This window comes from Vespa crabro, chromosome 18 (assembly GCF_910589235.1).
Source record: "Vespa crabro chromosome 18, iyVesCrab1.2, whole genome shotgun sequence".
NCBI classification, from domain to species: Eukaryota; Metazoa; Arthropoda; class Insecta; order Hymenoptera; family Vespidae; genus Vespa; species Vespa crabro.
The window spans coordinates 1,331,935-1,344,797 of record NC_060972.1 but is presented as its reverse complement, the minus strand read 5'-3'; the positions used below and the strand labels follow the sequence as shown (position 1 = coordinate 1,344,797).

Below are 12,863 nucleotides of genomic sequence, written 5' to 3'. Positions count from 1 at the left end.
CTCTCGTGCATATTAACGTACAATCTGTTTATTCATTTATCTGTATATTTACTTTAATAATTATTTTCCTTTTAATATCAACCCTTCAAAGTGATTTAATCAAATTCCAGCATGTGTATCAAATATATTTTTTATTGTATTCTGTATAGTTTCAAAAAGAAAAAAAAAAAAAAAGAAGGAAAGAAAAACAAATATCACAACAAAGTTGAATCTCTCTCTCTCTCTCTCTCTCTCTTTCTCTCTCTCTCTCTCTCTCTCTCTCTCTTTTTCTCTCTCTCTCTCTCTCTCTCTCTCACACTTTCCCTATTTCTTTCTAAAGATATAAAGTGCGACGAGAACCTTTTTTTTCGTTTTTTCTTCCTTTTTTGTTTTCACTATTGCTTCGACGTAAATGTAAAAAAAATATTTTTTTATTAGTTCGTGATGGAAAAAAAAAAGTTCTCTGTTGGTTCTTTGTGAAAGGAAAAACAAAAAAAATGAACAAAAAAGAAATAGGAAAAAAATAGAAAAATTAAAAGAAAAATCAGGGTAACCAATCAAGTTTGGAAAAATAAAAAAGTATAAAAAAATACAAAAAAAAAAAAAAACAAAAAGAAAAACAAACAAAAAAGGGGGAGACGATTGGAACAAAATTCGTGCCGAAATTGAAATTTTACATGTGACAATTATTTTTTCATAGATCAATATTGTAAACAAAAGCGTCCGTTGCATATATTCATATGTATAGATTCAAACTTAGAAAACACCAATTTTCTACTTTACTTTTATATGTATTGTAATAAACGAGGAAACCAAATAAGAAAAAAAAAAAAAAAAAGGAAAAAAACAGAAAAAAGTAAAGAATTAGTAACATAAGAAGAAAGAATAAAAGTAAGAATAAAAAAATGAAAAGAAAAAGAAATTCTTTCCTAATTTATTAGAGTAAAATCGTTCTATAATATTATACTTTTCTCATTGACTTTGGACATCATATTAAGAAAAAAAAAAAAAAAAAAAAAAAAAAAAAAAACGAAACAAAACAAAAATGCACGTCCTTCCTATTAGCGATTAAAAACTCGTATATATTCTATGAAAAATATATATATGTGTCCGTGTGTGCGTATATGTGCATATTTGTATGTACATATATATATGTACCTTTGCTCTTTGTGTATATATATATATGTGTGTATGTGTGTATGTGTGTTTGTGTAAATACATACGTACATATGTACAAATATATGTATTTTAATAAGCCGACGGCGATCGAGATGCACGCGTAGTTTCCACGCTAGAGAATTGAAAAAGCTGCTTCGTTTGATTCAAACAACATCGGTACGTAAAGCGAACAAGTGGAATATACAGAGAATATCATTTTCAGAATATCATTTCATTAGTCAGATGATGTCTGGATGGCGATGTTTCTCTATTTTCTCTCTTTATCTCATTCTCTCTCTCTCTCTCTCTCTCTCTCTCTCTCTCTCTCTCTCTCTCTCTTTCTTATTCTCACTTCCCCTTATACAATTCTCATTGGATGTCTCTTTCATCTCAACTTTTTATATTTCTTTCATTCAGCATTCAAATAAAGCAAATTATAAGTAAAAAAACTGGTTGACCTGTCTTTTCAGAAGATATATGTATATAATATATATAATATATAATATATATAATATATATATATATTAACGTTCAATCTCCTCCTCCCTGTTATCCACCCATCAGCTAGTGTCCCTTTTTTTCCATTCTTTTCCTTCTTTTTTTTATTCTTCTTTTTATTCTTCTTCTTTGGTTTACCTTACGCTATATTAACGTTAAACCCCTTCTTTTCCTTTTTACTTTCTTGGCTTAAATCGCTGATATCTGAGATAGAGCACGAAATATCGTGAAAAATATCAAACGGTAAATATTATTAATTAAATATTATAACGAACAATTATTATAACTTTGTACATTTGATTTTGACATAAGGACGATGATATAGAATAATAGAATTGCTTATACTATCATCGAAAAATTTCTTCTCGTTCAAAATATTTTCTAATGTTAGATGTTAATCTATTTATTATGAATTTAAAAAATTTAATATACGTATTAATAAATTAATAAACAATTTATTATTTAACACATATATGTGTATACTTCTATATGTATTTATATAATATCTTTCGTTGAAAAGTAAAAATTATTTAGAGAATAATTTGAATATATATATATATGATATATAATTTTTATCACGACTCCGTTGCAATTTGCAAAAAGTTTTTCTCAACGAAACAAAACAAAACAAAATAAAATAAAAGAAATTTCATCGAGTAATTTCGTTTCTCTTTTTCCAATTTTGATTAAAACGTCCAAACATTTACTTTTTGATTTAATGTTTTAACTACGTTTAAAGGAACACGTAATTAAAAATATCCGATTTTATATATATATATATATATATATATATATATATATATATATATATATATATATATAAGAAATTTTTAATCGAATTTGTAAATTTTAGATGGATATTTTGAATGTACTAGTACGAAACTATTTGATACGTTCGATATAAACAGGAAGTTTTTATGCTGCTGTTAAAAAGTAATTAAAATTTTTACTAATAATTGACGTAAAATGTATTATACACATACACACACACACACACACACACACACATATATACACTTGGAGAACAAATATCGTGTGATTTATTTGCAGTATGTTAACATTCTATGAAATTTGTAATACATCTTGTAATTTTCAATCATTCAACCTGATTATTTTATAAGCTATTCTGAAGCATCGGCATATGAGATAATCAGAAAATTTCCAATGAATATTTATTCAAATTATAGGAGTTTCACGAGAGAGATATAGAGATACAGATAGATAGATAGAGAAAGAGAGAGAGAGAGAGAGAGAAAATCAATACTTGAGAGTAACTCTCCAAGAATTACCCCATTGAAAGAAGTGTAAGTATCTGATCGGATAAGTAGTATGTACTCGTGTGTTTACGGACGGTGAAAATGGCAAGCTTTATTCGAGCCTATTGTGTTGCCATTGTGATAGCTTTGTAAATAGACCCGTATAGGAAAACAAATATCGTAAACGTCCAAAGACTACTTGTATATGCATATGAAAGAAAAAAAAAAATTGGGCTACTTGTTCATTCGCTAGATCGTTGTAACTCTCTTCTCTGTAGAGATGAGTTCGTATATATCATATTTGTTATAATCTAAAAAATTTTCAAGCACATTCGTTACTTTTTCAATCGTTATTTTTATTACTTTTCGACAAAAAAAAAAAAGAAATTAAAAGAATTTAAAACACTCGAAAATCTAAACTCAATCAGATTCAATATGATATTTAATTGATCATTTAAAATATTTCAATTCATTTATCGTTTTAAACTCATTTACTTAAACTCGCCATATGTTACGTTTTATTACTATTAAATAATCAACAATTTCGAAGATTTCATCTTTCGTTAGATCTATATGAGATTGTATTATAGTCCATTCTTGTGTAAGTAGTACAATATACGATATTATAGTCAGACATATAATGATTCAGGAATCGAGTGAGCACGAAAAATTTCCATAATTTATTTCCAATTCTTTTTAATAATTACTATTGCTCGAAATAAAAACAAAAAACCTATACAATAATTTTAGTTCATACTATAGTCAATCATGAATACTATGCTATATAAACTCAAAGTTAAAAATTAGTATAGTTAATTCAAGAATCGAAGTGGCATGAGAAATTCCCATAATTTATTCCCAATTCTTTTTAATGATTACTATTGCTCGAAATAAAAACAAAAAATCTATACAATAATTATAGTTCATACTATAGTCAATTACGAAACTTCAACGAATACAATAATACATAACCTCAAAGTTAAAAATTAGTATAGTTAATTCAAGAATCGATATGGCATGAGAAATTCCCATAATTTATTTCCAATTCTTTTTAATGATTACTATTGCTCGAAATAGAAACAAAAAGACCTATACAATAATTTTGATCTCATACTATAGTCAATCGCGTATCTTAAACGAATACTACAACGTATAATATCAAAGTTAAAAATATAATGATTCAGGAATCGAGCTGGCACGAAATTTCCATAATTTATTCCCACTCCCTTTTAATGATTCTCATTTAGAATTCTGCCGTCATATACGATATCCCCAGTGATTCCGTTACCTGGCTTCTCGTATCGCATCGATCCACGTTTTGCAGTCCGTTTCTGTAGCAGCTTTCAACTCGTATTGTCGCTGATTCTCCCTTCTGTATGATATCGCAAAGCAGTGCTGTGAATAAGAAAAGATTTCAATTAGATTTCGACCAATTAAAAAGATTTAAACGTGCGACAATATTAGCTTTAATTAATTATTCATTACTTCAATTATCTTATAAAGACAAAAAAGCCTTTTGTATTGTTTTTCTTTCTTCCTTTTTCATTCATTTTCAACGTAAAAGTTGAAATCGGATAAGTAATTACTATGATTTTCTATGAATATCACTCACTCTCTCTCTCTCTCTCTCTCTCTCTCTCTCTCTCTCTCTCTCTCTTTCTCACCAGGATGTAATTAACTCATTACACGTATACGATGTCATAATTAACGAAGTATAATTAACTAAGCATACCTTGTGGTTTACCGTTCTACGGGAACATTTTCCATTTATTCGAAAACGGTAGAGCTCATATCATTATTATGAACTAAACATGCTTCATGCGTTATCACCATCGAATGACAGCGTATCGTATCAGAATACAACGATCCAAATACGAAGCCAACAATGTTCTAATACGAATGATCGCGATATTAATGCAACAACACGATAACGGTCCTATTCTTCGAATTTACATATTTTGCGATTTACTATCGTGTCATTTGCGAAATCTCGACGAATAAAAAAAAAAGAAGAAGAAGAAGAAAAGGAAAAAGGAGGTTACGAATATTCCAAAAATGTTAATAAAATCGTTCGTGCTGAATAGAAGAACGTGGACGTAGAAAAGGGGCGAAGAAAAGATATCTGATAACCTTCTGAATATTTGAACAGAACGGGACGAGAAAGATAGAAAGAGAAAAAATAGAAGAAGAAGAAGAAGAAGAAGAAGAAGAAGAAGAAGAAGAAAAGAAAAAATAAGGATAAAAAGAACAGAGAATTTAAGAATTGTATAACGTTGAGCTAAAACCAACAGATGCAACCTTTCCTTTGCCGGATCACCGAACCGTAAGATGCAACCCTTATACGGAAAAGAAGGTATTGGTCTAGGATAAAGGTTCTAAAAAAAGATTGCAAAGAAAACCGCGATAACCGTTTTATACGTTACATCGACAGATAGCCATTATTAGACGCGTTTTATACCGACCATTTTCTTTCCAAAGAGAAAGAGAGAGAGAGAGAGAGAGAGAGAAATTGTTAACGAAGAGAAAAGCATATTTAACGTTAATACTTTGCCGATGGGAAAAAAACATAGAGAAGTTATTCTCTAGAGTGCATAAAATGAATTGTGGATTATTAGTTTAAAACTAAAAAATATAGATAAAATTTTTTCGAACGAATGATTGAAAGAATGATTCTTTTCAAGGTCGATGTTTAATACGATAAAGTCGATGATAAAATTCGATGAGTTATTTTTTCCTTTTTTATTTTTTTTTATTTTTTTTTATTTTTTTTTATTTTTTTTTTTTTTTTTTCTAATAAAATAAATATTTTCTTCATCGTTGTTTTTCTTTTTTCTATTCCTTATGTTCGATTGCATAGTCAAAATGGAAGGTTATAATTTAAAAAAAAAGAAAAAGAAAAAAAAATGACTAAATTTATCTTCGTTCAGTATAATTAAATGTCAGTGTGATATTTCAAGGACAAAACCGATTATTTTACAATATAAATAAGGGTTATTTTCTTTCGATTAAGTGCACCGTTTCAATTAATCCACAGCAAACAAGATAATCGATAAGGGGAATAAGTGTAACAATGTGATAACAATGTTTCGACGTGTTCTAAACATGTTTGAGAAAGATTTGGAAATGTACGAATTATGATATTCTGAAAATATTTGAACGATAATTAAAGGAAAACGAATATTTCTCTATGTCTTTTTCTTCTTTTTTTTTTTTTTTTTTTTTTTTTTTTTTTTTTTTTTTATTACTCTAGTTCTTTTTTAAGAAAGGATATACTACAACTACGTCAATCGACATCGAATTATTAATAATAATAATATTCAATATAACATATGTGTTATCCTGAAATTATTCTTTCGTAACAAGAATGAAAATACATATATATATATATATATATACGAGTATAATTAATTAATTTTCAAAATAGACGCCTTGAATTATTTTTATTATCAAAAAGTGCTAATTAATTTTTCTTTTCTTTTATCAAAAATCAAATTAAAAATTGAAAGATTGAGTCGGGCTGATCCTTTCTTTTCTTTTATTTATTTTTTCTTCTTTTTCTTTTTTTTTTCTAGGAGGACAATAAAATCCTGCCAATTAATTTATCGCTAAATTAATCGATAAAACGTCGTAATTTGTTTTATTATTTAATTTGAATTTATTCGCATCAAATATCGCTCGTTTTCTATAATATCGTTCAGCTAAAGTAACCCTTTGAAGGAGTTGACACACTAATCTAAATATTTTATAATTCCTTGAAAAATGTGTATCGATGATGGACGAAAAAAAAAAAGAAAAAATAAACAAAAAAATCAAAAAAGAAGAAAAAGGAAAAGAAAGGAAGGAAAAAAAAAGAATCGTCGAGGTAGATTCTCCGCACATTATGTGCATCGATTTAGTTTTTAAAGACTTTTAAACGTACAGTGTTCGAAGATATTTCTTCACAACGAAACGAGTTATCGACATAGCTATTGACATACTGACCTATATCAATCTCTTAGAAAGCCAAACGGTCTTTAAACGATTAACGTCGATTATTTTCACATAATCGAATGCAACACAATGCATGTTTATTCGTGTTTATTTCAATTATTTAATCGGCAAAAAATCGAAAACGAAAATATGAAAAAGAAGGAAGAAAAGAAAGAGAAAAGAAATGAAAAAAGAACGCAAGAAAAAAAAAAGGAACTATTCAAGGGAAATATGGTAAAATGTGTATATTAAGCTTATTGAAAATTGATTAAATCATTCATCTGAATATTGAGCGTTCGTTTTAATCAAAGGAAATTGGCAAAAATTGATTATATAATGAACCACGTCGTTGTCGGCTCTTCGTCGTTTTTAACTGACAATTCGATTAACAACCATCATCGTTCTAGAATCCGAACGATTTCGATTTGATATTTTCCCGATGATATTAATTAAAACAATGAAAATCTTTGAATAGCTTTTAAACATTAAAAATATTTCAATATTCAGAAGACTTTAAATCGAATTATCATATCAATCAATTATTCGATTATCATAAGAAATATATATTATGGTGTAGCTTAGTAACTTATTTGTATTTAATAAAAATACAGATTTGATTTGATGGTAAATATTAAAGCAAATGTTATCATAATCTTCTTTCTTGTTCCTTGTTTTTCTTTTCTTTTTTTCTTTTTTCTATTTTTTTTTTTTTCCTTTTTTTTTAACAGATTTCATTCTCCCTTAGACCGTATTAAATAATTACATGTACGTTTAAATGTTATTAATGATAATATGTTTAATTATATATAATTATAATAATACATATTTAACTATATTCATACATGTTTCTTTTTCTTTTTTCTTTTTTTTTTTCAATTTTCTTATACATCGTACATGTACATCATGCATATATTTATATTATGCGTATATTAATACAAAACTTTATCATTTATATCGCAATTCCGTAACAAAGTATTTAAGATTAACGAATTAATTAAAAATGATTAATTAAAAATTATTATAATTCGAACGAAGTGAAATAATAATAATAATGAAAAAAAAAAAAAAAAAAAGAAAATATCATTATTGCACATTATTATTGATTATCGCCGCGTTAAGGAGATTTTAATGATTAAAGCTTGTATATACAATCATACAAGTTTCTCGAAAAGGTATCGCATAAAGTTGATATTACGGTTACTGTGTATAAGCCAACGTTAAACCAGCAATTCATCACTTTGCTGCCAAGTACATACACACACATACACATCCACTCGTAGTTACTGTAGTGAAATAACGACGAATATGAGAGCTCAAGTATGTTAAGTCGATTTTCAGTCAATTTGTCATCAAAACTGGGAAAATAAAGTTAACAGAAATAAATTCGATTGACTTTTGGTATATGAGAATTCAAAAGTAATATTATTTATTTAATTAAATTCGATACTAATATATATATATATATATATATATATATATATATATATATAATAACTAATTCGCTTATCGTACTGTACAGAATTTGAAAGAAAAAACTTATCAAAAAATCTGTCAGAGATAGGAATTCTTTGAAAGGCGTAATGAAAAGTTTTGACATATGTTCGAAATTCCATTCGTATAATATATCGTGTATGTATTTCGACGATTTATAAATCTTTCGCTTTTAGAAAATTCGGAGGATAAATGAACAAAATTATGAAAAGAAAAAGAAAATGTATCTATTAATAATGTTCGTTTTATAATATTTCATTACTCTAATCGAATCCGATATCTAAAATATTTTTAAAAAATTGTAACTTTAATATCAAGTATAATAATTATAACGTCATAGAAATATTGACAATATTAAAACAATTTATTTAATATAATATTTAATATACTTTTATTTAATTAATTAATATAATGTTTAGTATACATTAACAATTATATTAATTAATAAATATATTGTATATCTAATTAATTAATATAATGTTTAATATAATTCTTTTGATATTTGCTAACGATAGTTAATAATACTTGTTTTATTATTTCCTCGATTCAAATGTAATTTATTTTTTAAAAAAGAAAAGAAAAGAACAAATTAACAAGAGAAAGTAATTACGAATTGAAATTATTTTTACAATACATTAAATATTGTAAACGATGGTAATTTTAACGCAATACAATATTTTTTTCTTTCCTTTATTTAAATATTTCTTAAATTATATCAAATTGTGATGTAAAAAGTTTGAAAAATATTAATGAACTTTCGAACGTTAACATTACAAGAATAGTAAATTTTTATAAACATTTAAAATATCGAAGGGTGCATATTAATTCATTCGATATTATCAATCATACGATCTTCGTTATTACATTATCTAAATCGAAATAAATTTGTACGCAAAAAAAAAAAAGAAAAAGAAAAAAGAAGAAGAGAAAAAAAGAAAAGAAAAGAAAAAAGAACATTGTAATAAAAAATCCAATTAATACGTACGACGTTTAAATAAATACAGTAAAATGATTAATAGTTGTAATTAAATACAATTGTAAATTAATAAGAAAATATCAAAAAAGTCATACACATTTTATTAACGAATGCCATAGTTTATAAGAATTATATTAGCAAACCTAATACACGTTTAGGAAAGGACGTTTAACGATAGAAACGATAATATTCATTAAATCATAATTCAAGTAGTCTTTGAAGGAATAAAGCTCTTTCTCTCTTCTCCTCATGGTTGCCTTCTTGGCTGGATTTCTCTTGACAATTAGTCTTTAGTTTGGTCTCTCTCTCTCTCTACATATATATATATATATATATATATATATATATATATATATATATATATATATATATAACACGTTCTATTTGCCGTCACTTTACCTAAGAGAATACAGTTAGGACGATATACCATACGCTTTTGGCTCTTGAAATGACATTAATCTTAAATACGTGACCAGCCAAAGATGAGATAAGGAAAACAAAGAGACTTAACTTCGAGAACGTGATCAATAAGATCAATCCACGAAGATACTAAGAATATTTCCTTCGAATACCCATTAGAAATTTTCCTCAATGTCTCTTTCGACATTCTATTTTTAGTTCGCCTGAACAAATCAAACTTTCATCTCTATTCCTTTCTTTCCTTTTCTTTCTCTTTCTTTTATTTTTTTTTTTTCTTCTTTTTTTTTCATCCTTTCTTCCTTCCTTTCTTTCTTTAACAAATGGATAACTCCTAACTCTTGGATATTCGTGATAACAAAGATCCATCCATTCGTTTTCATCGAATGAATTACGACAATGGCACGATAATGCACAAATTCGAGAACGAAATAAAGTCCCATTTGGTTATTCGTCTAAAACTTTTAATCGATTCTTCCTTTCGTAAATAGTGAAAATGAATTGAAAAGTTTTTCTCCTTCTTTTTTTTTTTTTTCTTCTTTTCTTTGTTTTTTATCTCTTTTCAATTCGAACCTAGCAGAATAGAGATCTTCGGGGGTAATAACGTTATACATATTTATGGCTATAGACGTGAAAACAAAAACGAAAGGAAAAAAAAAATAAATAAATGAATGATTGAATGAACGAATGTATAAAAGAGGAAGAGATAAAAAAAAAAGAAGGAGAATAATAAGAAAAGGAGGAGATGAAAGGGATGAAAAGGTATAGAGGATTGATCAATCTTTGATTGACTATCGATATTTTCTACAATATAATGCAATAAATTGTGTAAATATTAATAATGACAAATATGTAATAGAAGAAAAGAAAAATTAAGTAAACAATATAATCGATGAATTTTAATGAAAAAAAAAAAATATATATATATATATATATATATACGGGATTAAATTGAAATAATCTTTAATAAAAGGAACTATGTGATTGAACATATCTGCTAGCTAATAATGTTTCAAGTTATACTTATACTTACAAAACCTTTTCGAAACAAATTTTTGATCACCGAATATATATATATATATATATATATATATATATATATATATATAATATTTTCCATTTCTTCACTATTACAATGAAAAATCGGCGAAAGAGTAAATCCGTACAAATGATATTCATTTTTAGCATGATATCGAATCTTGAAAATTCAATCAACAAAGAGAAGTTATCCTCTTAAAGATTATAGATAATAGTAAATAGATATTGTACGATTATGAATTTTTCATAATCGTACATAGTATATATATATATATATATATATATATATATATATATATATATACTTATCTATGCGTATATTCAAGAAGAATAATTAAATTTGTTGTTATTGTTTGAAAAATTGATTTAATTATAAAAATAATCTTGCAAATAAATCATTCCAAATGAAATTTGAATATTTTTGAAGAATTTAAATTTCAATCAATTTATCAAGAATTTATAATAAATTTGACGAATAATCAAATTTATTATATTAGGATTAATATTCTTAAAATATCTGATTTGTTTTTAAGAATACATTCAAATTTAATATTTTAATTAAATAATAATATAGCATTAAATATAGCAAGTTTTATAAATATTAACAACGTATATATATTTATATTCAAAATTTTTACATTCAAATAAAATTCATGTAACTATACAAAATTTCATATTGAAATAGCTTCGGCAAATTTACATAAACGTTATACGGGAGAATAATTTATCGAATTTGAATTAATTCTTAGGTGTTTCATTATTATCAGAATTAATAACGGATTTATTTAATTCGTTGACATTGGTTTTAATATTCCATAATATTAATGAACATTCAATAATGCGAAAGATATTTGCGGATTTTCAAGAAATTTGGAAAATCTGTTGAAATATTGTAAATAATTAAATAGAACCTCGCCATTATATTCGAACTTTCTATTATCCAGATATTCTATTATTCTGACGTCTTATTATCCAAACTATATATTTTCTTATAAAACATTATATTTTTTTTCTATATCGATAAAATTATCTTCATGTATAGTATATTTTTTTCCTCATCGTATAACGAATATAATAACATTACTTCGTAATAATATCCCATGAAAATTTGACGTTTAAATATCTTTTTAATAATTCGTACTACTGAAGTATTCATGATACAGCAAAGAAATGATGTATTAGATATTTTAAGATTTTCCAAAAAAAAAAAAAGAAAAAAAAAAATAAATGCGAATAATGTTTCGAAAAGATTTCATCGAAATGATCCTTCGATTAAAAATGAAAGAAGAAAAAGATCTTGAAAAACGTCGAAACAATTAATTCCTTTCTCTTGATTTTGTTTCGTTATCAATAAAATAGAAAGAAAAAAGAAAGCAAGAAAAAAATCCTCTCGTCGTAACATTATTCTATCTCTATCAGTAGTAGTATCTGCATATATTAAAGGTTATACCGACAATAATATATGTATATATATTTATATTATATATATTAATGTTCCGATGTCGTAACGATATTATATTACGAGCACGTTTTCTTGGACGAAATAAAATAAAATAAAATAAAATAAAAAAAAAAAAAAAAGAAAAAGAAAAGAAAACGGGGGGAGAAAAAGGAAAGAAGTTAAGAAAAGAAGATCACCCACGCAGACAATATGATCCATATAAAATGAGGTAAGCGAGAGTAAAACGTGAAATAGTAATAATACAATTCGTAGCAATACTTCTTCCATACGTGGAAAATCCTATCAGAATTAAATAGTTCATGGTATTGGTGGTAAGGGCAAAGATAAGTACGAAGATCGAATACGTACACAGTTACATATCGATATGTGTTATAACTTTATCGATGTGTCGAAGAAAATTTCAGAGGTATTCCTACGATAAATAGTTAACGAGGGTAAAGGAGAAAAAAAGTCATTTATCTTTCGCCAAGATACGTAGCTTTCTCTCTGAACTTTATCTCTCTCTCTCTCTCTCTCTCTCTCTCTCTCTCTCTCTCTCTCTCTCTCTCTCTCTCTCTCTCTCTCTCTCTCTCTCTCTCTTTCACACCTTCTTTTACAATGATGAAAAGAAAAAAAAAAA

At 26.1% G+C, this 12,863-nt stretch overlaps 1 protein-coding gene across 4 annotated transcripts in view; it reads right to left on the bottom strand.

Moving 5' to 3' along the window:
- Positions 1–12,863, bottom strand: part of LOC124430485 (ras-specific guanine nucleotide-releasing factor 2-like) — a 69,506-nt gene that overhangs the window by 29,375 nt on the left and 27,268 nt on the right. For all 4 annotated transcript variants that reach the window (XM_046977139.1, XM_046977137.1, XM_046977140.1 and 1 more), the window contains exon 5: positions 4,180–4,286. In XM_046977139.1, the coding sequence (XP_046833095.1) occupies positions 4,180–4,286 (107 nt within the window). The remainder of the gene's footprint in view (positions 1–4,179; positions 4,287–12,863) is intronic.